Here is a 25,783-nt window from a genome sequence, read left to right on the forward strand (position 1 = left end):
CTACTGAGAAAGGCGTTGGTGGAGTATTTTTCCCTGAGGACTTTGAAGCTGCTCCCCTAGCTAGGGCTGAGGAAGGCGGGAGCTGTGGGTGACCTCCCTGGTGCTCCCGCCACCACGGTGCTGCCAGCTCACATAGACTGTGCCATGTGAACTGAGCCTTCACTCACCTGTTGCTCCAGATCGCTACGCACTGTGATAAAATCGAAGCCAATGGCGGCTTGCAGCTGCTGCAGAGGCTATACCAGCTTCACAAGGACTGCCCGAAAGTGCAGAGGAACATCCTGCGGATCGTCGGGAACATGGCCCTGAACGAGCACCTGCACCCCACCATTGTGCGATCAGGTACAGGCATCGGTTGGCCCTTGGGTCCCCCGCCTCCATCGCTCATAGAGGGGTCATTTCCACAGGCTGTGCTTAGGGCTTGAAAGGGTCCTCATGTCCCACAGCCAGGATAATCAGTGTGTGCATGACCCAAGAGAGATAGTGCTGCCATGGTAACCATCTGATGGGCTATTTGATTTCCGGTGGGGCTGGGTTAACCAGGGAGCATCATCAGATGAAACAGAGGCCCATGGTATGGTTCATGTCCCCCTGCAGCTAAGAAGCTGTGGGCGGATACTTGAGATCACTTCTCTGATCCCATCTGTACCTGATGGTGGCCACACGACCACGTCCCTGTCCTAGCACACCCTCCCCATTGCTTTCCAGCATTTGATGGTCTACCAGAAGCATAAGCCTTCTCACCCTCTTTCTGCATGCATGCACGTGTGTGTGTGCTCACACACACTAACACACATCCCTGCCTCCCGCCACCCTCCCACCCTCCTGCCCTTCCTTCCTCCCATTCCCGCATCCTCCCATCTTCTCTCCTTCCCTGGGATTTTTCTCATGATTCTGTTTTTCCTTTGATCCGAGCAAGTTGGGAGTTCTGGGTGGTCTCTCTCTGTCCCCTCTGGCCTTATGCAGGAGCCACCTGGCTGTCCCCCCCTCTGCTCCTTCCCACCCTCCTCTCTCCTTATCAGCAGGTGCGTGGATCCCTATTTGTAAATGGTCTGTAGCTTACCCCTGTGTTTTCTGCTTGATGCCTGATGTCCCAGCTTTGGCAAGTAGGCGCTCTGGCCAGCTGGCCTCTCGCCGTCCTGGAGACACAGATGACCAGCAGTCACCGCGGCCAGCCCCTCCGTGTTTGTGGAGCCTCCCTGGGTGGGGTGAGGTGATGGGTCAGCGTCTTAGCAGCTCACCAGGCTCGTTTCTCGCCAGGCTGGGTCTCCCTCATGGCGGAAGCACTGAAGTCTTGCCACATAATGGAGGCCTCCCATGCTGCCAGAACCCTGGCCAATCTGGACCGGGAGACTGTGCAGGAGAAGTACCAGGACGGCGTGTACGTGCTGCACCCCCAGTGTCGCACCAGGTGGGGAGCCAGCAGGCACCTCTGTGTTGTTTTGTGTGTGACTTAGATGTGTTTAGTTCCTGTACGGAGTCAGAAGCTGTGTGTACTGCAGGGAGCCTCAGGAGGACTGGCGGGGTGTGACCTGGTGGCCTCAGGAGGACTGGCGGGGTGTGACCTGGTGGCTGCTGGAAGCACACTTCCCCCATCTTTCAGCCTGTCCTGGCGCGCTCTGCAGAGCGGATCTCCCTCCTGTCAGGGCGGTTTTTACTTGGATGAGTGTGTGTAGCTGCTTTGCCTTCTGGGAGGTGTTCTGTCTAGGAGGGTAGGGACATTGTGTTCATTGTCAAATGCACCTTCAAGTTATTGCTGCTCTAGCCCAATTGTATCCTTGCTGAGACAACAAGCGTAGAAAAGACTACAGTGAAAACTGGGTACATACTTTGGGTATTCAAAAAATTCTTCTTAAAACTCCTCAAAAAATAGCAAGTTTTAAAACATTCGCATCCTGGATTGACTGGCTAATTCCAATCTGAAATATTATGGCAAGGTATCTTACAAATGTATTGAAAAATTTTGTATGTACTTTAACTTGCTACTAAATGTACAACCTATAATTTTTAATATGTTGTATCTAAAGGATGTTTCTTTAAAATCTCTTTTGCACTCTTTCTGATAGTCATCAAATTTCCTTAGTAAGTTTTTGAAAATCTCTTTGAAACACACTGACTTTAAACCTGTATTTGCAGATCCCTTATCTTATGCCTTAGATACATTCACTGATGTGTGCCACCTTTTTATTTTAGAGGGCAGCATGCCTGTGGCATCTGACACATGTCCAGTCATTGCCCTCAGCTATAGTTGGTCTGCCTGGCTCGAGGCCCCTCCTCCACATTTATCGGGAGAGCAGTGAACAGTATGCCTTTGCCAAAACCCCTTCCAGGGCACCTTGGCTGCCCTGTGTGTCCCCCCGCCAGGGCACCTCGGCACCCTTGTGTGTCCCTCCAGGGCACCTCGGCAGCCCTGTGTGTCCCTCCAGGGCACCTCGGCAGCCCTGTGTGTCCTCCCCCCAGGACAACCTCGGCACCCCTCTGTATCCCCCCAGGGCACCTCGGCAGCCCTGTGTGTCCCGTACCCACTGTTGGTTGCGTTTTATTTGACAACAGCTACACCTGCTAATGTGCTGTTCACAGAGGATGCTATGTCAATTGCTGCCATAGCAGTAATACATTTATTCTGCTTTTTTTTAAAACTCTCTCCTGTCAGTCAGCCCATTAAAGCCGATGTCCTTTTTATTCATGGCCTTATGGGAGCAGCATTCAAAACCTGGCGCCAGCAGGACAGCGAACAGGCTATAATTGGAAAGGCTGTGGAGGATGAAGACAGGTATACAACATGCTGGCCCAAGGTAAGGAGGGTGTGCCACCCTGCAGGCCTCTGGCACAGCACCCTAGGGCAGGACCATCACTCTTCCAGGCCCCTGGCACAGCACCTTGGGGCAGGGCCATCACCCTTCCAGGCCCTTGGCACAGCACCCTGGGGCAGGGCACGTCACCCCTGACAGGCCCCCGGCACAGCACCCTGGGGCAGGGTGGCTATCACAGCCCTCACCATGGCTTGCTGACTTTTTTTTTTCCCCAGGATCTCTTCCTTAGGGACATTTTTAGGATGTCACATAGTTGGCCACAGCTCATCACCCCAATCGTGTAATTTCTGTTTAGGGTGCAGTAAGAATATTCCATCAAGTGAAACTAGGCGAGAGCTGCTGAACATGCTCTTCGGCTGTAGTGGCTCACTCCTTCATGTAACTATAGTACTAGGAAGATTCTAGAGAAGTCATTCTTTGACGTTACTTCTTGCAGAGAGCCTTAGCCGGGGAGGGCATCCCATAAGCCCAGTTTGTTAGTGCCACGGACATGTGGCTCATGTCCGCTGATGCTTTCCCTCTCACAGACTGCCCACATACAAAGGCATGCCAGCACCTTGCACTCCTGCCTCGTCTCACTGAGGGCCCGAGGTAATGACCTCAGGGTTTGCACCGACCACCCTGGCACACTGTGTCCTCAGAGGTGGAGCATGGATGTTACTGGGGATGTGAGTCCTTGGGAGCCAGTCTTACATCTGACTGCTGCCTGGCGTGGGTCTTCCCCGCAGCATGGGCCTGGCCCCTGGCCATCCTCCTGACACCTTGATGCCCTTGATGTCACGTTGGGAACACACAAAGATAACACAGTGCATGTTTGTGGTTTTTTTTGCCATCTTCTTGACTTGGTTCTGATGCCCAGGTTAGCTAGAGGTCAGCGTTGCAGGGGGCTTTCAGTTGTAAGGTGCAGTTGCTAGCAGGGCCCAGGTTGGTGGTGGGGACTGCCATGGTGCTCGTGTGCCTTCTGTTCGGTGCAGACATGGCTAGCAAAAGACTGTCCCGCTCTGCGCATCATATCGGTGGAGTACGACACCAGCCTCAGTGACTGGCGGGCCCGGTGCCCTATGGAAAGGTAATGTGAGAGGGGAGAGGCTCTGGGGCCCAGGCTGCATGCGGGTCCTGGCAGGTGGGAGGTTATTTCCAACCTTCAGATGCCACAGGTGGGATGTCCATGCAAGAAATGAATGGGTTGAGCTCTGACTGCACAGTGAAGTAGGAGTGGCCCACCTTGTTGGGTTCCCAGCCTGGCTGCTGTACAGCTGTGATAGCTGAGGTCTGTGGGTTCTGCAGCCATGGGCAGGCATCCCCCCTGGTGTGGGGGAGGTGGAGAGCCTGAGGCTGGGCTTGGGGAGCCTTGGCAGGTTGTGTGCCTGGCCTGGGTGCTCCCTCTGCAGATAGAGGGAGCCCCTCTAATCCACACCAGCAAACTGCATCTGGACCAGACCCCACGCAGGTGGTCTGGATGGGTATCAGGGTGAGGGAGTGAGACACCCAGGCTCCTTTTGAAGAAAGGTGTCCAGAGGCAAACAGTTAGACACTTCACACAGATGGTTTTAGAGTTCTGTTTTCAACTTAAAAAATATTTCTTCTGGGCCTCTTGATGCTAGGAGCTTCCTACAGTTCCTGAGTGGCCAGCTGACACAAGGAAAGCTTAGCGTCTTCCATGTACATGCAAGGACTACAAGCAGCCAGAGGGAGCAATCTTTGTGGTGCTGATGTTGACAGGTGTTGGAATGATAAAGGGAACATGTAACTGGCACAGGGCAGGGGGATGAGGCCAGGCCTTGACCCCTGAGAACCAACTGGGCACAGTAAGACACCCAAACAGCACCTGTAAACAGATATTCCTGGTTATGCCAACATAAAGCTATCAGGAGAGAGAGATTTCAGAAATTTAGCTCACAGGTGTTCCTCACTCTGGAACATAGCAGTGTGACAGTTATAAGAAGCATGTGGAGACCCCGGCCTCACCTCATGCCTGCTGTCTCTGTTTTGTTCAGGAAGTCCATCGCATTCAGAAGCAATGAGCTCCTTCGGAAGCTTAGGGCTGCCGGCGTTGGGGACCGGCCAATGATCTGGGTGTCACATAGCATGGGAGGTAAGCGTGGTCCCTCCCACCATGGCATGTGGCCAGCGGCCTGTCCACCATGCTGACTGCCCTCATGTTCCTATCTTCATCTGGTGGACCTTGCCACCCCTAGGCTTGCGTCTTTAACTGGACCAGAACTCTGACAACCACTCCTCTCCTTCCTCGCCATTGGTCTGGGGGAAAGGACAGCTCCTCATGAGCCGTTCAGGAAGGCATGGGTCATCGCATCCTGGGGATGAATGGCTGTGGGCAGCGTCCGTCGGCCAGCTGGAAGCCTTCTGTCTGACCCTGGGCTCCCTTCCTCCTCCCTGTCCTCTGCATCGCAGGGACTGTCCTGGGTGTCCCCACCCACAGCCCCCAGTGACATGTGTGCCAGTCCCCCTGAGGGGGCGTGGGAGGCCTGTCTGTGGCTGCTCCCCCATGCCCTTGCTCTGCCCCTGTATGCCTTGCAGACAGGCACCCCACAGCCCTGCCCAGCTCAGCCAGGGAAGGGGCTGCAAGTGTCACGTCGGCATCTGGTTTGAGCTAGGCTTTTGCCGGGAGACAAGTAGACATGGTTGTTGGCGTGCCCAGATCTGCTCTCGTTGTTTCTGGAGTTCGTGTGTCTCACTCTTGGTTCCAGACCTGGTAGAAGGATGGCAGAGGGGCAACTTCTGCTCGCATTTCCCACAGAAGCCTGGCGTGCCGTGGTGGGGGTGTTTCCCATAGAGGCCTGCTTGGTGCTGTGTCGCTGCCATCCTAGGTCACCGGAGCTGAGGCCACCTGGCATGCATAAGTGGGACTGCAGGTCCAGGGCTAGCAGCGTGTGGTCTGCAGGTGGCCTTGCAGAGTCGTCCCAGTCCGTGGGGATCAGGGATGTTCCAGGGTGTTGGCAGCATTAGGCCGTGCTTCTTGTGCTGAGAACTGGGGGTCTCGCTCTTTTAAAGCAAGCACCTCTTCCCATTCCTCCTGTTGTGCCTTGGGTTTTCTGGTTTTAAGTCATGGAGGGACTGAGACGAGCTTCTATGTGTGTCCTGCTTCCCCGGGGCCAGGTCTTCTGGTCAAGAAGATGCTGGTGGAGGCGGCCAAGAAGCCGGAGATGCGCACGGTCATCAACAACACGAGGGGCATGATCTTCTACAGCGTCCCCCACCACGGCTCCCACCTGGCCGAGTACTCGGTGAACATCCGCTACCTGCTCTTCCCCTCGCTCGAGGTCAAGGAGCTCAGCAAGGGTGAGACTTCCTGGGGCCCTGAGGGGAGCTGGGGCTCCTCCCGCCGGTCCAGGAGAGGAGACTGCCAGGGGACTCCAGAAAGCTCCTGAAGCGGGGGGCAGAGGTCGTTTTGGTGCAGCTGCACAGTCCATGCAGTTTTGCAGTAATATACGCTCTCCACAAACTTTCTGAAGACACTTTTTTCTGTCCCGTTTAATGTTTTGTGCATAATGGGCTCAGATTCTCCTTGGAAACATTTTAGTTTCAGTTTAGTTTTGCTACTTATTCTTTTTTTAATATTTGTATTTATATTTTGTATTTATTATTATTGGAAAGTCAGATTTATAGAGAGAAGGAGAAAGGAAATCTTTCTCTGTCTGCTGGTTCACTCCCCAAGTAGCCACACGGCTGGAACTGAGCCGATCCAAAGCCAGGAGCCAGGAGCTTCTTCAATGTCTCCCTCGTAGCTTTGGGCCATTCTTCAGTGCTTTCCCAGGCCACAAGCAGGAAGCTGGATGGGAAGTGGAGCAGGCAGGACACGAACTGCTGCCTATATGGGATGCCGGCGCACGCAAGGGAAAGGCTCAGCCACTAGGTTATCGTGCCAGGCCCCTGATACTTTTTCTGTTCTTATGCCATTATTTATTCAAATGTAGCAATAATTTTGTCTTAAATGTTTAGGAAAATTGGGCCCGGCGGCGTGGCCTAGTGGCTAAAGTCCTCGCCTTGAAAGCCCCGGGATCCCATATGGGCGCCAGTTCTAATCCCGGCAGCTCTACTTCCCATCCAGCTCCCTGCTTGTGGCCTGGGAAAGCAGTCGAGGACGGCCCAATGCATTGAGACCCTGCACCCGCGTGGGAGACCCGGAAGAGGTTCCTGGTTCCCGGCATCAGACCAGCACGCACCGGCCCGTTGCGGCTCACTTGGGGAGTGAATCATCAGACGGAAGATCTTCCTCTCTGTCTCTCCTCCTCTCTGTATATCTGACTGTAATAAAATAAATAAAATCTTTAAAAAAAATAAAAATAAATGTTTAGGAAATTTATGTAATGTTTAAATATCATTCCAAAGCAGCAGTAGACTGTTTTCCAATGGGTCTGAGAAATCAACTGCTATTCCATAAATAGGCATTCGAGATTTCTAGCATGTGAATTAGAAAGTGCTAAACTTATTGAGATGAACAGACATTTTCTCTCTGGAACACCTGTTAATCGGCATTAGACCTCCCCAGTGTGAACCTCTAATGCGCATTGTCTTTCTGCCATTTGTTCCTTTTTCTGGCTTGTGGAGATGTTCTTGGTGTGTTTTTAAGCATTTATTTTGTGTTCTTGAAAGGCAGACTTAAAGAGTCAGAGAGGCAGAGAACACTTTCGTTGCTGGTTCATATCCCACATGGCTGCAGCAACCAGTACTGGACCAGGCTGAAGCAGGGGTCTGCCCTCTGTCCAAGTCTCCCCCGGGGTGGCAGGGCCTTGCCATTTCTGCTGCTGTCTCAGGTGCATTAGTAGGGATCTGGACCAGAAGGAGAACAGGCCGGGACTTCAACAGGTGCTGTTTGGGGTGCCAGTGTTGCAGGCAGTGGCTTCACTGGCTGTGCCACAACACCAGTCCCTTGGATTTCTATCTTAAACCTCTGTTGAATTTTAATAAACTTTTAAGGTGCATTAAATTGCTTTTTTTTTTATTTGAAAAGGAGTAAGAAAAGAGACAGATGGACTGACCTCCATTCTCTGGTTCACTCCATGTATGTTTTCAAAAGCCAGGCTTTGGTCCAGCAGAAGTTAGGAACTTAGTTGTAATATGAGCCATTACCTACCCCCTCCCAGGATGTGCAGGAAACTCAGTTGGCTGTTGAGTTGGGACTAGAACCCAGGCTTCTGAGGATACAGCTATCCAAACTAGCATCTTTTTATAAAGATGTATTTAATTTAAAGGCAGAGTTAGAGAGAGAGGGAGAGACAGAGAGAGGTCTTTCATCCGTTGGTTCACTCCCAAATGGCCATAACGACTGGAGCTGCACCCATCCGAAGCCAGGCACTCCTTCTGGGTCTCCCGTGTGGATACAGGGGCCCAAGCACTTGGGCCATCTTCTGCTTCCCAGGCCACCAGCCGGGAGCTGGATAAGAAGTGGACATCCGGACTCCAAGCACCACCCACATGACGTTGTCTGCCACACCACAGCACTGGCACTGCCAAACACTCCCCTGCAGTCTTGTTCTCTGGTCGACCTTACACTGTCCTCCTCTTGTGGTTCCATCACCTTCCTGATCACTCTGAACTGACTCAGGAGAGAGTGCTTTTCGTTGGTGGTTTTAAGTGCCGCTTACTCGTTTAGCTCTCCCGTGTCTGTGGTTGCTTCTCGTGAGCTTCCTCCCATCCCTGATGCTTTGGGGTTACCCTGGAGGGGGAGAACACCCCACGGTTATTCGGGCCTTGCTGTTGCGGGGTGCTGTGCTTAGTGGGCAGTGGGTGGCAGTCATCCTGTAGACTGAGAGGCCCATGTAGTCCCCACACCAGACTGCCCACTGACCCTTTTCTGTCCCCTGCTTGGACTGGCTGTCCTCTGAGTTCTGAGTTGGGCTCCACGCCTTTACTCAAGTGCACAGAGCTTCCTGGCAGGGAACCCAAGACACCCCTGAGCTGCCCTCGAAATGCATGTCCAAGGTGATGTTTTCTTAAAATTATGAGTTGGGTCAAAATACAATGTTGGGTCAAAATACAATGTTCTCCATCATTTTACAGATTCACCTGCACTTAAAACACTACAGGATGACTTCCTGGAGTTCGCTAAAGACAAAAACTTCCAGGTGCTGAATTTTGTGGAAACACTGCCGACCTACATTGGCAGCATGATCAAGCTCCACGTGGTGCCCGTGGAGTCAGCAGGTATGGTCCCTCTCAGCCGGGCCACTGGCTGCCTGGCCGGTGGCTGCCCGCGTTCTGTCAGTGGCAGCTTCTGCGTACAGTTCCGCGTCTCAGGGGTTTCTGAAGCTTCTAGTTCTGTTAGGCTTTGCTGTTTCTTCTCTGTTTAACTGATGAGATGCGAAAGTGAGTTGTCTAACCCTAACGTAGATAAAGAACACAGAACTCTCCTATCTGCTGGCTGGAACGGAGGGATTTATTTGACAGCTGCATTCAGAAACCTGAAAAAGTATCTGAGGTTTGGAAGCCTTAAGTAAAGAGATGATACCTTGGGAAATACTCAAGCAGGAAATGTTTTGATGGGAAAAAACTGAAGCGCAACCTCGTCCTCCCCTGGGTGGAGGGAAGTGTGTGTTATGGACTCCTGGAAGCTAGAGCTGAATTTGTGTTAGAAAGCTTGTTCTTTGAAAGGCAGGTTTACAGAGAAAGGAGATAGGAGAAGAGAGATCTTCTACCTGCTAGTTCACTACCCAAATGGCCGCAAAGGCCAGATCTGGGTCAGTTCTTTTTTTTTAAGATTTTTTTTTTTATTGAAAAGTCAGATATACAGAGAGGAGGAGAGACAGAGAGGAAGATCTTCCATCCATTGATTCACTCCCCAAGCGACTGCAACAGCCAGAGCTGAGCCGATCCAAAGCCAGGAAACAGGAGCTTCTTGTGGGTCTCCCACATGGGTACAGAGTCCCAAGGCTTTGGGCCATCTTTGACTGCTTTCCCAGGCCACAAGCAAGGAGCTGGATGGGAAGCAGGGTCACTAGGACATGAACCGGTACCCATATGGGATCCTGGTGCATGCAAGGCAAAGGCTTTAACCACTAAGCTACCACACTGGGCCGGCCTAGCTGGGGTCAGTTCTAAGCCAGGCATCTGGAGCTGCTCTGGGTCTCCCACATGGATGCAGCAGCTTAAGGACTTGGACCATCTTTCACTGCTTTCCCAGGCACATTAGTAGGGAGCTGGATTAGAAGTGGAGCAGCTGGGACTCAAACTGATGCCTCTATGGGATGTTGGCGCTGTAGGTGGAGGCTTAACCCACAATGCTATGGAACGGCGCCCTCTCCATCTAGCAGCTGTTTTAGAGAGCAGATAACCTTCCCCTTTCACTACCAGAAATGCCACTGAGCCATTCTCCCACCCCTGCTTGCCATTCCTGGGGCCTTCTCTGATCACTTTGGAGGCTGGCCTGGCATGCCATGCTGAGGGCATCTGGTGTGCAGTCTGCACGGTGGGTTTTGCCCCTTTCTCTAAATGAAATAGTACCCTGTGGTGGAAGCTTAAGATACCACCTCAGAGCACCGGGCTCCAGGGCAGGAGTTCCCTCACGTTAGGTGTCAGGAGGGCTGAGGTGTGCTGGAGGCTTGCGGCAGAAGCCCAGTTCATGTCATGGGCCAGCTGACCTTTCATGTCCCTGCTTCCTCGTGCCATGTCACCTGGCTCCTCTTCCCTCCTGGCCCCTGCACTCCCTGCCCGGGTAGCTCACGGGCCGTCTCCTCCCTCACTCCCACCAGGTGGACTTGTTGGACCAAAATGTCAGAAGCCCTTCTGACTCTTGAGTTTTCCCGAGGGACTGTTGGCAAGTGTTGGCTGTAGCACGAATCCCATGGGATATCAGCAAGTGGCCTGCAGATGCAAGGTGGCCTTGAGGCGGCTGCTGCTCAGGCCCTGCTGGCCCTCCTGCAGGACGGGACACTGAGAGCCCAGCCTCCTGCTGATGGAGCCGTGCACGAGAGACGCTGTGCCTGTCGAGCCCCGGGTCCCAGCCAGACCACCTTGTTACGCTCTCCCAGCACCGACAGCTCGGATTGACTGACGATTTTGTTTTTCAGATTTAGGCATCGGCGACTTGATCCCTGTGGACGTGAACCATCTGAACATCTGCAAGCCCAAGAAGAAGGACGCGTTCTTATACCAACGCACTCTACAGTTCATCCGGGAAACTTTAGCTAAAGACCTGGAAAACTAAGAGCTGTCTCCTGCCATTTTAAACATGTGAATACAGTGCCAGGGACCCGCTCTCGTCTGTCGTTTTGTGCTCTGAGCGACACAGTGCAGTGTGGCACGCGTGGCAGGCACGGCTGCAGCACAGGAGAAGCACTCACAGGAGAGGCCTGGACCGGGCGCATGCGAGTTGTGGAAGCCCACTGCATGCCGCTGGGAGTACGGGGCCGTGCAGAGCGCCCCAGGCTGGCAACTGGCGCAGCTCAGTGCATGGGAATACTGAGGGGTTCTGGAGGGAGGCACCAGCAATGCAGCATGTAATCCATGGTGGAGAGGGGCTGGGCAGACAGGGTCATGGGTCCCACTCTGGGTACCCACTTTGTAAAATATGTTGTTGGTTTTAGCTTTTGGGTAAACCTTTGCCCCGGCATTCACATGGTTAGGCCTGCTGTCACGAAGGGTCTGTTCCTGTGTTTTCGTTGTCTCGTCTCCGGCTTAGATCGACCCTCCCTTCCGCTGTGGTTTGTCCTGGGAGCGGGTGGAGTGGCGGATCCACTGCTGCTCTCAGGCTGAAGTGGCTGTTCACCAGCGTCTGCATCAGGGTTCTCTGGGCAGGTCTCCTGGCTGGCTTGTTTATGTGGAAGTGGTGTAACTGACCTCAAGCACGTGAGAAACAGGCAATCACATTGATGGACTGCTTGTTCTTTTGAATAGCATTACTGATATATAATTCACATGTCACAAAACTTATCCGTAAACTTGACTGTGAGTGTATTCAGTCCTGCAGCTGTCATCCCTGCTACCCCAGGAAACCCCGTTTCTGTTGGCTGCCATTCCCTCCCTCCCCTTGGCCTTGGCAAGCGCTAACTTCCTTTCTCTGTGGTTTTGCCCGTTGTGGACACTGAACATAAATGGAGTCCTGCCTTGCCTTCTTGCCCTGTCTTAGCATAATGCTTCATTTGCATGGAGCTTCTGGACAAAATAAATTTTATGGCCAAAAATATTCCATTGTATTATCTGCCAGCTTTGTTGATTCAGTCTCAGCTCTGGGACTTCTAGATGCTGGGGTGTTTTGGCTTTTATGAATACTGCTGGTGTGACTGTGTGAGCAGGTATTTTAACCCTCGGAGTTGTGTACTACAGCGGATCTTAGGACAGTCAGTCGGTGCTTATGCACCCTTTGGGGCTGATGGGCTTGCGTGGAATGGGGCGGTCAGAGGTCAGCCTGGGGCCACAGCAAACCTTCACAGTGTAGTTCCATGCGTTCATGAGTACCTCAGCCCTCTGGTGATGTGGATAGAAGAGCTGTGGCCACAGCTGATCACACCGGGGCCAGCAGGTGGGATGTGCCAGGACGAGGGGCAGAGGTGGTCGCCCATGTTCTTCCTTGGCTGTCCGAGAGCCGTGGCAGATAGACCATGACCAGAACAGCTGTTCGTTGCCCTGGAAGAATGGGTGCACCCTCACTCCTTACAACACCTCCATGCCCACTTGCTGTGCCTTCATGGCTCTGGGAGCAAGACCCAGTAGCCGTGGCTTTCAGGTTACCCACCTTGCGTTCCTGGTTATCCTGGGAAATGGAGTGGCCCCCTTCCTGGTTACCAGGCGGATGAGCCTGGGGAAAGGTTGCTGCACATGAGTGAGTTGCACAGAAATGGCAGCAAGGCAGAGGGAAAGCCCAGCAATTGTGTAACGAGGGCTGGTGGGAACCCAAAGGAGACACGGAAACCAGTTGAAACGCAAGGTGGCACAGCCACAGCAGCAGCAGCACGCTGCAGCAGGGGCTGGGCGATGGGCGAGAAGCATGGCGCCTCAACAAGGAAGCTGAGGCAGGAGAGGGGCCGCTCGCAGGGAAGGCTTCCCAACACCCACTCAAGGCACAGGAGGGGCTAAATCCACGCATGCCACAAAGCAAAGCGACCTGAAACCGGAACCCAAATGTCACACTGGAAATGCAAATAGAAACCCTAAAAACATGGTAGGAAACAGTAATGCCAAAAAGAATTGTGTGCTCAGCTGGACTGCCCTGGAGATGGCCTCAAAGAAAACAGAGCAGCAGGTGAGCCTGTTCAGAGTGCGGGAATCCTAGCATCTGTGTGAGCTCCCTCTTGATTTTAAACAAATTGTCTAATAATTATGTGACATGGTATATATTAATCATCTGGTATTTTTACTGTACATACACATATTGAAATTTTTAGACCTATAAAAACTGTAAGTAATGTCTGGTTAAATTTTTGAAGATTTTTAATTTTTTTTTTTTACTAATTTGAAAGAGAGGGAGAGACAGATCTTTTATTCTCTGGCAGTTAACTGTGCAGACGGCCAGGGCGGGGCTGGGCCAGGCAGGAGCCAGGAGCTTCCTCCGGGTCCCCCACGTCAGAGGCTGGGGTCCAAGCACTGGGCCTTCCTCCGCTGTGTGTCGCAGGCCGTTAGCAGGAGCAGAATGGAAGCTGGAGCACTCAGGGCCCAGTCATGTGGAGGCCAGCACTGCAGGCTGTGGTTTTACCTGTTAAGTCACAACACCAGCCCTCTGGGGTGAATTTTTAACTTGGTGAACTGTCTGCTTAATTGTTTGCATGTTTATGATATTGGTATGCAATTTATTCTGAAAAAGGCAGCTCCACAAAGGTCAACGTGCAGATCAGAGCTAACCGTGCTTGCAACATGAGCCGGAGCGAGATGTAGAACAAGGACAAAACACCAATGAAAAAAGGAACCTTCCGATGACCCTGGATCCTTCAAAGGAGGAATTGGGCTTCTTCCATCCCACATTGTAGGTCCAAATGGGAGTGGGTGACCTCAGAGTTCTTGGCCTCTGAAGGCACTCCTTTTCCCCTGTAGTCTCCTTGGCGGTAGGGATGTAGTCCTCGGTGGTCGTACTGATAGTCCTTGGTGAGGCTTTGGGAGTCCTGAGGGTTGGGATACAAGCCTCCTCCTGTCCCACTGCTCCACTCTGGGGTCCCCTCCTGCTCTATGCGTATGACCTCCTGTTAAGAGGTTGTTAGGATTGCTCCTGATTCCCTCCACAGGTCTTTGTAGTTTTGCTATTGTCTAATGCTGACTCCAGTCTGCTGTCTATGAGTTACCTGTTATGATCCTGATGGGTTATACTTCCCCCGTTTTCCTCACACCTACTGGGGTGATGTAAGATCTCTCTGCCCTCCCTCCCATTTCCAAGTATCAGAAACAGAAGAACAGTAAACTTCCATCGGAACTAGGGAGAGGAGCTTTCTCTGGCCCTTGCCTGCTTCCAACTTTGGGTCCCCACCCTCTTTTGTAAGGACCATTAGGATTGCTCCAGAAACCCCTCACAACAAACAAACATGAACAAACAAATTAGAATAGATAGAGAACAACTAGGAAAGTTTAGAAACAGACAGGAAGCGGCCAGCTGGGATGCACTTATAACTCACTGGGTGGTACACAAAGATCAGTTACTCCTCTCTGGGGTGTTGAGGATTTCTCTGCACACCCCTCCCAAAACCGTTCACCTAAACTGTTGACATTTGTCCTGTTAAAGTTATAGAGTTAGACTACCCGAAAAACAACCAGGTTCAGCAAAATCATGCTTCAATGCTATAAAATGCTAAATACTAACATAGAAATAGACAAGAGACAGCTGAATAGCAATATATAGCCATTCTAAGGTATATAGAACATGGTTAAATATAAACCAAAATTGAAATGTCCATGAGGAAGTCACAGGTTGTGGCCGAGAACATGCGTTTCTCTAGTAACATATTGGTTAATCAATACCATGTCAATTAATGCCATAATGTTGTAAATGGTTATAAATATTATGTTGGGTTTTTTACTTGATTGGGATGATACTCTGTTGGTTCTACCTTCAGACCAGAGATGGTCTCACCAAGAAAACTTACCAAGACAATAAGATGCTGGACTTTATGATTGGTCAAAACCTCCAATGAAAGAATGTCAACTGAATTTGAACTATGGAAATGCAACAAGGTGGAGCAATCCACCGTGGGGGTGGGGAGAGGGTTTGGGGAGGGGTGGGGGGAATTCCAGTGCATAAAAACAAATGTGTCACATTATGCAATGAAATTAATAATAATAAAAAAATTGCACCAAAAAAAAAAAAAAAAGAAAAAAGGAACCTTCAAGACTGACAGAAGCTTCTGCTTTCAGTGAGAGGCTTGATCCTGTGGGCCCCCGGTGAGCATAGCTGAGCAACCTAAATGGACTCCTGTTTTTATTGTTCACAGGGCTGAGAGCGACCACACCAAAACACAAAACTAAGTAGAAGGCAGAAGGAAAAACAAGAGACCACCCCCAGCTGGCTTGAGGCAGGGATGCCAGGAGCATGGCTGGCAGCTGCTACAAGCAGTTTGTAAGGTGTTCGCCTGCCAGCACGGGGCACGAGCGGGGCTTGTCCTGACCTCTGCCTCCGCTGGCTGCCTCGTGGAAGGCCGCATTCTTACGTCATCTGCAGTGCCAAAGACGCAGGATCGGGGCTACCAAGCTGGCGAATTCCCAAGGTCTAAGGGCCAGGAGTCGGAGTCCAGGTTGTCTGATAACCCTGTACGTGAAGTGGGGACTGCAAAGGTCTACAGGAGCAAAATATAGACTGCCCAGAAGGGCCCATCCTGTGTCCACGGCCACAGTGACCCCAGGAAACTTGGGCCACAGCTTGAACACAGAGGATCCCACATGGGTACTCTGCTTCAGATCCAGCTCCAAGCTTGTGGCCTGGGAGAGCAGCGAAGGTTGGCTGGAGTTCTTGGGCCCTTGCATGGGCGACTCAGAAGAGCTCCTGGCTCTGCATCGGCTTGGCTCAGGCCATTGCAGACATTGGAAGAGTGAACCGGGGATGGAAGATCTTTCTCTCTCTGTCTCTCCTCCTCTCTGTCTTTCAAATAAAAATAAATTTTAAAAGAGGACCCAGGCATCTGACAAAATCATACATTCTTCCTTGCCCTTGTTCCTACGGATGTCTGTCAGTGAATAGATAAATAAGGTGAGAAACTGAGTGGAAACCACAGAACAAACCCTGTGTCTACCCAGGGAACAACACCCGAGTCCTTGGAACTGTCACAGATGACAGAACTCCTACGCAGTGTGTGAAGAGAAAACTGAAGGGGCCCGGTGCGATAGCACAGCAGCTAAAGTCCTCTCCTTGAATGTCGGGATCCCATACGGGTACCGGTTCTGATCCCAGTGGTCCTGCTTCCCATCCAGCTCCCTGCTTCTGGCCTGGGATAGCAGTTGAGGACGGCTCAAAGCCTAGGGACCCTGCACCCACGTGGGAGACCCAGAAAAGGCTCCAGGCTCCTGGCTTTGGATCAGCTCAACTCTGGCCATTGTGGCCACTTAGGGAGTGAATCAATGGACAGCTCTTCCTCTCTGTCTCTCCGCCTCTCTGTGTATCTGACTTTCCAATAAAAATAAATCTTAAAAAGAGAACCAAGGTGGAAACTAGTTAGATATTACATAGCATCTTAAATAAAACTTGGCTCAGGGCTGGCATGGTATAGTCGGTCAAGCTGCTTCCGGCAGCGGTGGCATTCCACAGGATGCCCGTTTGAGTCCCAGCTGCTCCACTTCTAACCCAGCTCCCTGCCAACAGCCTGGGAAATCAGCATGATGGTCCAAGAGCTTGGACCCCTGGCACATTTGGCTCCTAGCTCAAACCTGGCTCAACCCTGGCCGATGTGGGCATCTGGGGAGTGAACCAGCAGTTAGAAAATCTCTCTAGCCAATTGTCAAATAAATGAATGAATCTTTAAAATAAATCAAACCCTTGGCTGAAAGAGATAGCAAAACCAGCTTACAATCTAGCAATCAGCAACAAGGAGACTATTTCATACCAAAATGGGTAGGGTGCAATTAAAACCGTAATCTGGGAAAACCTGTAGCTTTATCGCTAAGTATGTAAGACTAGCACCAATGACACTTAGTGCTGTTCAATTAGGAACAGAACAAAATTTTAAAAATTAAATAAATAGAAGATACAAAGTTAATGAGAAGTGTCTTAAAAGCAAAAATATCACCAATAGTATAAATAAACCCCACAATGGTTACTTTCAAATGTCAGTAAAATAATCCCAGAAGAAATATAATTGAAGCCTAATGGCTGGTAGTTCTTTAAAGCAGGGTACTTGCATAAGCCCCCAGGGAAGGGAGGAGGACCCCGACCTCACCTCCTTGATAACTAGTCCTGAAGTTTTGAGCAGGGATTGTTAACTCGGGAAAACCAAAACCGACAGCCATAACAACTCTTCCTGTGCATTTATTTCATATTCACACTTACCCACTGCGTCTGACACTTCCAAACACCCCGAAATGGCATTTAGGATCCCTGCAGTGGGCTTTCCTGTCAGCTACTTTTCAGTTTCTTAGACAGTCAATCAAATAAACCACAGGTGTTGAGAAAACATTTGCAAATGGCACACCTGCTAAAGGGTTATTACCTCCAGAAAGGCAATGAACTCTTAATAAGAAAACAGAGAATCCAATTAAGAAGCAGGCCAAGATGTGAACACATCCGGCACCAAAACCATTGGCAAACAAAGTGCTGAAGAGACTGCCAACACGCCAGGGCGGGAGTGGTTTGCAAATGAAAACAGGGTGTACCTCCGCCTCTATTACAATGGCCCAGATCCCAAGCCCCAGCCCAGCCCCAGGCCTCGGACTCTAGGTGATGCAATGCAAGATGGCACAACCACACATGACCCACCCGTCAGTGCCCTGCGTTCTACACAAGTGAACTGAAAACATGAGCAAAGCAACCCAGCACGCTGGCGTCCTGAGCAGCTTTCCCCATGACTTCCCACGCTTTAATGAAAGGGTGAATAAACTGGTCAGTGTGGACACTAATAATCACCATAAAAATATAATTTTTCAGGTCCCATGCAATGGCTCAGTAGCTAAATCTTTGCCTTGCAAGTGCTAGGATCCCATATGGTCACCAGTTCTAATCCCAGATGCTGCCCTGTTTATGGCCTGGGAAAGCAGTGGAGGGTGGCCGACAGCCATGGGACTCTGCACCTGCATGAGACCTGGAAAAAGCTCCTGGCTCTGGCCACTGCAGCCACTTCGGGAGTGAACCAGCAGATGGGAGACCTTCTCTCTGTAAAATCTCTTTCCAATAAAAATAAATAAATCTTTCAAAAATATTCTTCAAGTCATGAACTCAGAGGAACTGGAAATTACCAGTACTAAGCCAGGGGTACTATGGTCCCACTGCAATGGCATTCTGGACTGGGCAGAACTGGGGGACAGCAGAGTGCTGGATGCTGGGGCCTGGGGCCGAGCAGGCAGAGGACGTCGAAGGTGGTAGAACCACGCTGCAGTGCACCTGCCACACCCAGGCCAGGCAGCACCCAGACTGGAGGACAAAGGCACTACTGTTGGTTCCCGTGATGCAACTTCACGTTCCTGTGTTGGGGTGGGCAGCGCTGCAGGAGGCTGGGAGTGCAGCTGGGAACTCCCTGTGCTGGGCCGTACCTCAAACTTCTCTGCCATAACATTAGTTATCTTTTCTCACCTCTGCCCTTTCTGCTCACAGCTGCTCCCTGCTGAGCTCCAGGCAGGCTGTTGGGCACAAGGTTGAGTCTTATCCCCACCTGCTCTCTGACCTCAGAAGATTCTGCACCTGCTGGCTGCCTCCAACCCAGGTCAAGTGAATCCAGTGTGGCGCTTGCCACCCTCTTCCCTAAGAAGCCCAGGCAGGGTCTTTGCCTGCTCAGCGCAAGCTGAAAGGCACTGTAACTGTGCATGCTCCTGTCGCCTGCTTTGTGTGGCTGCATCCTCGGCCCGTTTGCCCAACCCAAGCTTTGCCACATTCTCTATGAGGATGGATTCTAGCCATGCTCAAGTCTCCTGGACTGTATAGCATAGTTATGAGCCACACTGAGGTAGTGGTTCCTGCTGGCGTGATGCCTGCTGCCAACTCTCCACCCTAGTGCAACTCTGTTTTACAACTTGGTGATCTGAAACAATTAAAAAAAAAAAAAAGCTGGCCCTGGCGCGGTAGCCTAGTGGCTAAAGCCTTTGCCATGCACGCACCAGGATCCCGTATGGGCACTGGTTCATGTCCCAGCGGCCCCACTTTCCATCTAGTTTCCTGCTTGTGGCCTGGGAAAGCAGTCGAGGACGGCCCAAAGACTTGGGACCCTGCACCCACGTGGGAAATCCAGAAAAAGTTCCTGGCTTCCAGCTCTAGCCATTGTGGTCACCTGGGGAGTGAATCAGTGGATGGAAGATCTTCGTCTCTGTCTTCCGTCCTCTCTGTATATCTGGCTTTCCAATAAACATAAATAAATCTTCATAAAAAAATAAGAAAACACTACACAGAGATCTCTACTCCCTTCATACCCGACAAGAAATAAGCCCAACTTAAAAAAAACAAACAAACAGATAAAAACATTTAATAGGTGTTACATCCAACTTCAGCACAAGTGACCGCACATGGTTAGAGCAGCTGCGTATCACAACCCTTCGATAAGCCATGCTGCGGGTGGCCTTCCCCGCACACGCTAATTTACTCGCAAGGTCCCTGGTGGTGCTCCGCGGGTCTGCACAACACTGTGCCCATCCTCGCTCTCGTCGTCTTCAGAGCTGCTTGTGCAACGGGAAGGGAAACAGCGATTCCACTCTCAATGCCACTGATTTGCTCTCTGCCATCTAGAACAGAGGACACATCCCAACACGGGGCCTGACCTGCAGGCAGTGTCCATGGGGCTCACTGCTCCTTCCTCCCTTAAGCGGCTGACACATGAATCTGTTGTCAAACCCACCTCCTCTCTGGTGGAAGAATGATCATGGGAAAACAAGCATTCCACTGCTATCAGCAGATGTACCCCTTCTGGCAAATCATTAGCTCCTCCAAGAAATCCATCTTGCCTTCTCCACCTAACTCTGCTGAAGATGGTGGTTTTGGGGCTGGCACCAACGGCATAAAATGTTAAGCTTCTGCCTGCAGTGCCAACATCCCACGTTGGTGCCAGTTCGAGTCCTGGCTGCTCCACTTATAATCCAGCTCCTGCTGATGGTCTGGGAAAGCAGCAAAAGTTGGCCCAAGTGCTTGAACCCCTGCACCTACATGGGAGACCCAGAAGGAGCTCCTGGCTCCAAACCAGCCCAACTCCAGCTCTTGCAGCCATTTGGGGAGTGAACCGGCTGAGGGAGATCTGTTTCTCCTCTCTCTGTAAGTCTGCCTTTCATATAAAGATAAATCTTTAAAAAGATGGCGTTGTTCCCTGCCCCGGAAGCCTACAGAGTGCTCAAGTGCCACAGCGGGCAGCCTGAGCCCCTGATGTCCTGAGCCACTCCAGCTTCCAGAGGAAACCAGAGACAAGCAGCTTTGTTTGTGCTTTGTTTTGCTTTAAGGTTTCAGTGATCTGCCACAGGGGTTGACAATGACCATGAAAACTCATAATAAATTTCAAATGTTGGACTGCTAATGAGGGCACAGGCAAAGTGGTGGTCACCATCCCCTAGGGCCAGGACAGGAGCCCCGAGAGTCATCTGGGTGATAACACGGAGCCACTGCTGTCCCACTCTCCCTGCACAGGCTCGCACATCCCTCGGATCAAGGAGCATCAGTTTCACGTGGCAGCACGCACTTTCACACTTCACATGGTTTCAGAGCAACACCTGGAGGTTTCACTGAATAAGAACCTGATGGTAGAGCAGTCACTGAGTGGCCCACCACCGCACATGACAGTCACAGTTGATGCAGCACATGGTGACCAGGATACGGGATGGGACTCGGAGACTCCGAGGCTGGTGGGTGCAGAGGTTCGGCTCAGGGCATGTCCTTCAAGACCCAAACAGCATCCACCACCTGCTCCCATGGGAGTCACACGCCCAGGTCACTGCACACACAGAGCCGGGAACACCCAGTCTGCTGGAATGCAGCTGGGCACGTGGCTGACCTGTCTGCTGCTTCTAGCTCAGCATTTGTGTGGAAGCTGCTTCATCCGTGGGCCAGGAACAGCGAGGGCTGAGCCCAATCCTTGCTTTGTGCGCTGACCGTCAAGGGGGAGGCTCAGCGAGGACTCATTCCAGATCTCAGACACACAAACTGGGTCTCAAAGCCAAGTGCAGGAGCCTAGCACAGACGCACAACGCACCCCACCCAACTTCCTTCCTCGGAATTCACACACTGAATCTCACAGGAGGGCTCCACTTTCACGAAAGCTAACTCTAAATGAACCATGTTTGCCACCAGACATTTTGGATAACAGACACAAGTGTTGTCAACTGCCATGATAGGGACAGAAACATACATTTCTTTCTCTTGTTCAGTGTTCCTTTCAATGGATGTCTCGCCAGAGCTAATCAAGTGATGCCTATGGGGAGGGTATGGCTCCAGAGCTCCCGAGTCAGGTTTTTGCCAAGGGGTCAAACACCTCCAGCACCGTCCTCTGGTCTCTGTCACTGGCGGCCTCCCAGTGGCTGGAAGTGTTCTGTAACAGCTCGCCCCGGACAGCAGAGGTGTTGTTGTGTGCTGGTGTGGGAGCAGCCTTTTCAGGGTCTCTGATGCCTGAGTCCAAGGGGTCAGAGCTCTTGGGAAGCCAGGCGCTATTCAACAGTTTGGGATGGTGGGGAAGGTTCCAGAAGGGATCCTGGTACTCACCCAGCAGGGAGACTACCTCTGGCTTCGGGACTCTACGGCCATTGGTTTCAGCGCCGGTGGCAGAGGAGGTACCCAAGGAAGCCACTTGGGGAAGGAGCAGGTCTGGCTCTGGAGGGTGTCCTTGCACCCAGTCACTGCCATCACCATCACCTGGGCGGTCCTGGAGGAGCTGGCTATTGCCCCGCAGGACGTGCAGGTGGAAGGCTGGTGGTGCCGACTTCTTCCTCCTTGGGGGCACCTTGGGCATGGGAGATGGGGCCTCAGGTGGCAGGAGCGGGCAGGTGTCTGGTGTGGGAGAGGCTGCATCCGGTGCTGGTGCCTCACTGCTGGGCCTCCTTGGGGCACTTCTTCCGGGCTGCAGTGTCCTGGGTTTGGGGACAGGAGGGGCTCGAGGGGGGGCTTCAAGGCTTGCCTCTGGGGGCCCGACTGTGAAACGGACAGCCTCTTGGGCCAAGTCTTCTTCTGGTGACAGGGGCTGGGGACAGCAAGACAAAAGTACATGTGTGAGTGCAGGCTTGGAGCACTCGGCTAACAGCAGGGGGCGGGCCGAGACCAGTCACCTTGATCAAACAGAGTGTGAATGCCTGGATGCTGGTCAGGGGGCCAGGTACGGAAACACATAAGAGACACACCATGGGTCAAGTCACACAGTGAGAGCCCGATGAGGGTTTCCCCCGCCCCACGGGTTTTAAAAGCATGGTCACAGGAACATGCAGGAGCAGTTCTCTTGGGAGATGGGATTGCGCTCTATTGACCGAGCGATGCCCTCTGCTAACGACTTCCTCCAAGGCTGCGGTTCTGCTGGGTGACCTACCAGGTGCGTATCATGGCACTTGGGTCACTGACCGGCTACTGCACTTGCCTCTTCCTTTAAGAGCACTTCAAAAAGCTCTTGGGAAAACCGAATTAAGATAAGCTTGTTTTGGTGCCAAAAAACCCAGAAACACACATTTGCTACACACTTTTAGGAGACCCCACGTAAACTGACACAGAGAGGAATGGGAAACCTGCATGGACTTGGCTCTGACCTGGAATTCTCCTGAATTCCTGCCCTCCCTTCTGGGGGAGCGCAAATGGCCTCGCGGCTGACATTTCACTGGCCCACAATGGAAGACGAGGGTTCGATTCCTGACCTCAGCAGGTGACTGGGGCCCCTGCCACCCACACGGGACAGACCTGGATTGAGACCTTTGCTCCTGGTTGCTGGCTGTCGTCCAGCTCAGCCCTGGCTGCTGCAGACACTTGGGGCCCACAGTGAACCAGTGGATGAGACCCCTCTGTACCTACCTCCCACCCCCCGGGATCTCACTGCTTCTCAAATCAAATAACAAAAAAACAAAAGTAAAAAAAAAAACACAGTAAGTCCTTCTCTGCCTGGCTTCTACACTCACGCCTGCACACAGGCGGGGGAAAGTGAATGCAACTCTGCCCCTGATATTTAAAAGCAAAGGGACCAATAAGTGCCGGGAGGAGGAGGAACAAGGCCCATGCAAGAAGGCACGGCAGGCAGACGGAGGGCAGCGACCACAAGTGGCACACAGGAGCGTTCCGAGAGCCAGCTCTGCGGAGACCAGAGCAGCAACAATGCAACCTCACTCAGCACCAGCGGGCAAGCAGCAGGCACCGGGCGACAGGCAGGCGAAGCAGGGATTACCGCACGTCCCGGGACTAGGACCCCAAGCTCAAACGGAGGACCCGGAGGTGTCCAGGGGTGCCAGTCTTTGGGCGGCTACTGTCCTTACAAACTCCTGTCTGTGCAGCAGCAGGCAAGGCTCGGAAGCCGAAGAGCGAGAGCAGAATACGATCTGCAAGACAAGTGGCGAGGGGCGCCTGGGACCCCGGCAGCGCGCGGGGTCAGCCACCAGCCCTGGAGCGGAGGCGACGTGCCGGCCACAGCATCCCAGAACAAAGCCGCGGAATGCTCAGGAAGCAGAAGGCTCCCACGCTGTCCTGTCCTCTGAGGACACGGCGCGGGGGGGGGGGGGGGGGGGGGGCGGCGACAGCTGCGTTCTGCCAGCGAGCTCCAAGCCGCAGGATGGGGAGGGCAGAGAGACCCAAGGGCGCAACTGGGCCAGGGCGTGTGCGTCCTCCCAGCTTCTGGCTGAGACATGGCGTTCAGATCTAGCAGTCAAGCAACTGAGGTTCGCACTACCTTTCCTGTCCTCCGCAAGATGGGCTTCTTCAGGGCGGGGACCCTGGGCGCCGGCCGGCGGGGCAGCAGTGGGGGCGCCTGGCCGGTGCCCGGCATGGCTGTGGCAGCAGGGTCAGGCTCTGGGCGGCAGGCTTTGTGTTCCCGTAAGGTCACCGCGCTCAGGGCTTCCTCGGGGGTGCCTGAAACACAAAATCACCTGGCTGAGGCATGAAGGGCGAGACCCCTGACGGCCAGGCACAGTCTTCTTGATTTAAGAATTTAGTTACCGACCTGAAAGGTAGAGTTACAAAGAGAGGGAGACATACACAGAGACTTTCCATCACTCCTCAAGTGAATGCAACTGGCAGGTCTGGGCCAGGGGAAGCCAGGAGCCAGGCGCTTCATCCCAGACCTGTGGGTGGTAGGGACCAGCATCTGTTGCCTTCTGTGGTGCGTTAGCTGGGGGCTGGATTGGAAGCGGAGCAGGCAAGACTTGAACTGGCACTCTGAATTATAGGATGTCAGTGTCTCAAGCTGTGGCTTAGCTCACTGTGCCACAACACAAGCCCCAGATTTAATCTGCAGGTGCTTTGTGTTCCAAGGATAATTCATTAATTTTAAACATTTCCTTTTTTTTCCCTAAAAACAAATGGAAAAAATTCCTGAAGGACTGTCAGAACCAACCAGCTAGGTTCAGCCACAGCTTTTGCCCCCACTTCTCTCTGGCAATGGGGTGGGGTGGAAGTGGTGGTGGAGGGGACGAGAGAGGTCTAGATTTGCTCAGAGAGACCATGGCACTATAATGGAAAGCTTTGGAAATACCCCCACACGGTTTCTCTGGAACGCAATCAAAATCTTACCATAGCTGGGAAGATGGTAAGCTGGGACTGGGCGGATATCAACCTTTCCCAACATCGCATCCTGGGTTTCTAAAATAAAGCTTTCTTGGAGTTGGTGTGGGGGCTCAACGGGCCAATCCTCTACTCACAAGTGCCGGCATCCCATATGGGCTCCATTTCTGCTTCAGCAGCCTGCTAATGGCTTGGGAAAGCAGCAAAGAATGGCCAAATCCTTGGGACCCTGCACCCATACAGGAGATCTGACCGAAGCTCCTGGCGCTGGATCGGCTCAGCACTCGCCACTGTGGCCACTTGAGGAGTGAACCAGTGGATGGAAGATCTTTCTGTCTTCCTCTCTGTCAGTTAGCCTTCCAAATAAAACTCAGAACTTCTAGACAAATTTAAATAATGCCTTTGATAAGATAAAATACCTGAAATCCATGTGGTGGTTTTATGTGCAGTCACCAGGCTGTCCACCAACGGCCACCAGGTCCTAAAGCTCTGCACTAACTCAGAACGCGCATCCCCGCCAGCACCCGCTGCATCTCCAGAAGCCACTGAGTGGCTCTGGGTCATGTCGCATTGCTGCAGTCAGGTGGCGGGTGCACCTGTGTCTGGCTCCCTTCCCCTGTGTACTGCTTCCCTGAGTGCAGCCTTCTGAATTCTATCACCCTCATCATCATGGCTGAACAATATTCTACTCTACGGATATACCACATTTTGCATATCTGCTGTCAGACATGGGCTATTACTTTTCAGCTTTTCATCACTGCGGGTGTGAGGTGCTCTCCGGCTGCGGGTCTCAGAGCTTCCTTCCATGCTGTCTGAGAATTCCAGGCGGGTGAAGTAAACGAGGCGCGCGCACCATTGTCTACGCCTGTCTCAAAGGTTCTCTCCCCAAGGGGCTCTGGGGCAAAGCCAGAACCACACGACACTGTAAGCGACCAGCGCCTTCCTCAGTGAACAGGGAAAGGCCAAACCAATGATGGGGGCGGGGGGCCACAAAAGACAAACAGCCGGTGTGGGGGGCACAATTTCTTGCCACTTGCTGGCAATGTAGAAGTCAGATACTGTACCTAATATAAAACATGAACCATCAGCGCCTCTTAACAGCACTGGCAGAAGGCTCTAAGTTATCATGCTGGTCTTCCCCTTACACGCTGCTGAGGAGCCCTGGGGCCATTGGCGTAGGCATACCCTGCTTTGCATTAACCATCATCACGTGGACCAAACAGCTCAGCGATGGAATGCTGGG

The 25,783-nt window shown here is 52.4% G+C and overlaps 2 protein-coding genes across 4 annotated transcripts in view; one reads left to right on the forward strand and one right to left on the reverse strand.

Moving 5' to 3' along the window:
* The window catches only part of SERAC1 (serine active site containing 1), a 37,535-nt gene extending 26,487 nt beyond the window's left edge, over nt 1-11,048 (forward strand). For both annotated transcript variants that reach the window (XM_058661538.1, XM_004595451.4), the window contains exons 10-17: nt 180-342; nt 1,261-1,411; nt 2,654-2,795; nt 3,788-3,882; nt 4,811-4,908; nt 5,931-6,113; nt 8,835-8,978; nt 10,841-11,048. In XM_058661538.1, the coding sequence (XP_058517521.1) occupies nt 180-342; nt 1,261-1,411; nt 2,654-2,795; nt 3,788-3,882; nt 4,811-4,908; nt 5,931-6,113; nt 8,835-8,978; nt 10,841-10,977 (1,113 nt within the window). In that variant the 3' untranslated portion in view covers nt 10,978-11,048. The remainder of the gene's footprint in view (nt 1-179; nt 343-1,260; nt 1,412-2,653; nt 2,796-3,787; nt 3,883-4,810; nt 4,909-5,930; nt 6,114-8,834; nt 8,979-10,840) is intronic.
* A 10,072-nt stretch (nt 11,049-21,120) lies between these two features.
* The window catches only part of SYNJ2 (synaptojanin 2), an 83,612-nt gene continuing 78,949 nt past the window's right edge, over nt 21,121-25,783 (reverse strand). For both annotated transcript variants that reach the window (XM_058661379.1, XM_058661332.1), the window contains 2 exons: nt 23,711-23,889; nt 21,121-22,033 (listed from right to left, as the gene is read on the reverse strand). In XM_058661379.1, coding sequence (XP_058517362.1) covers nt 21,305-22,033; nt 23,711-23,889 — 908 coding nt within the window. In that variant the 3' untranslated portion in view covers nt 21,121-21,304. The remainder of the gene's footprint in view (nt 22,034-23,710; nt 23,890-25,783) is intronic.

This window comes from Ochotona princeps, chromosome 1 (assembly GCF_030435755.1).
Source record: "Ochotona princeps isolate mOchPri1 chromosome 1, mOchPri1.hap1, whole genome shotgun sequence".
NCBI classification, from domain to species: domain Eukaryota; kingdom Metazoa; phylum Chordata; class Mammalia; order Lagomorpha; family Ochotonidae; genus Ochotona; species Ochotona princeps.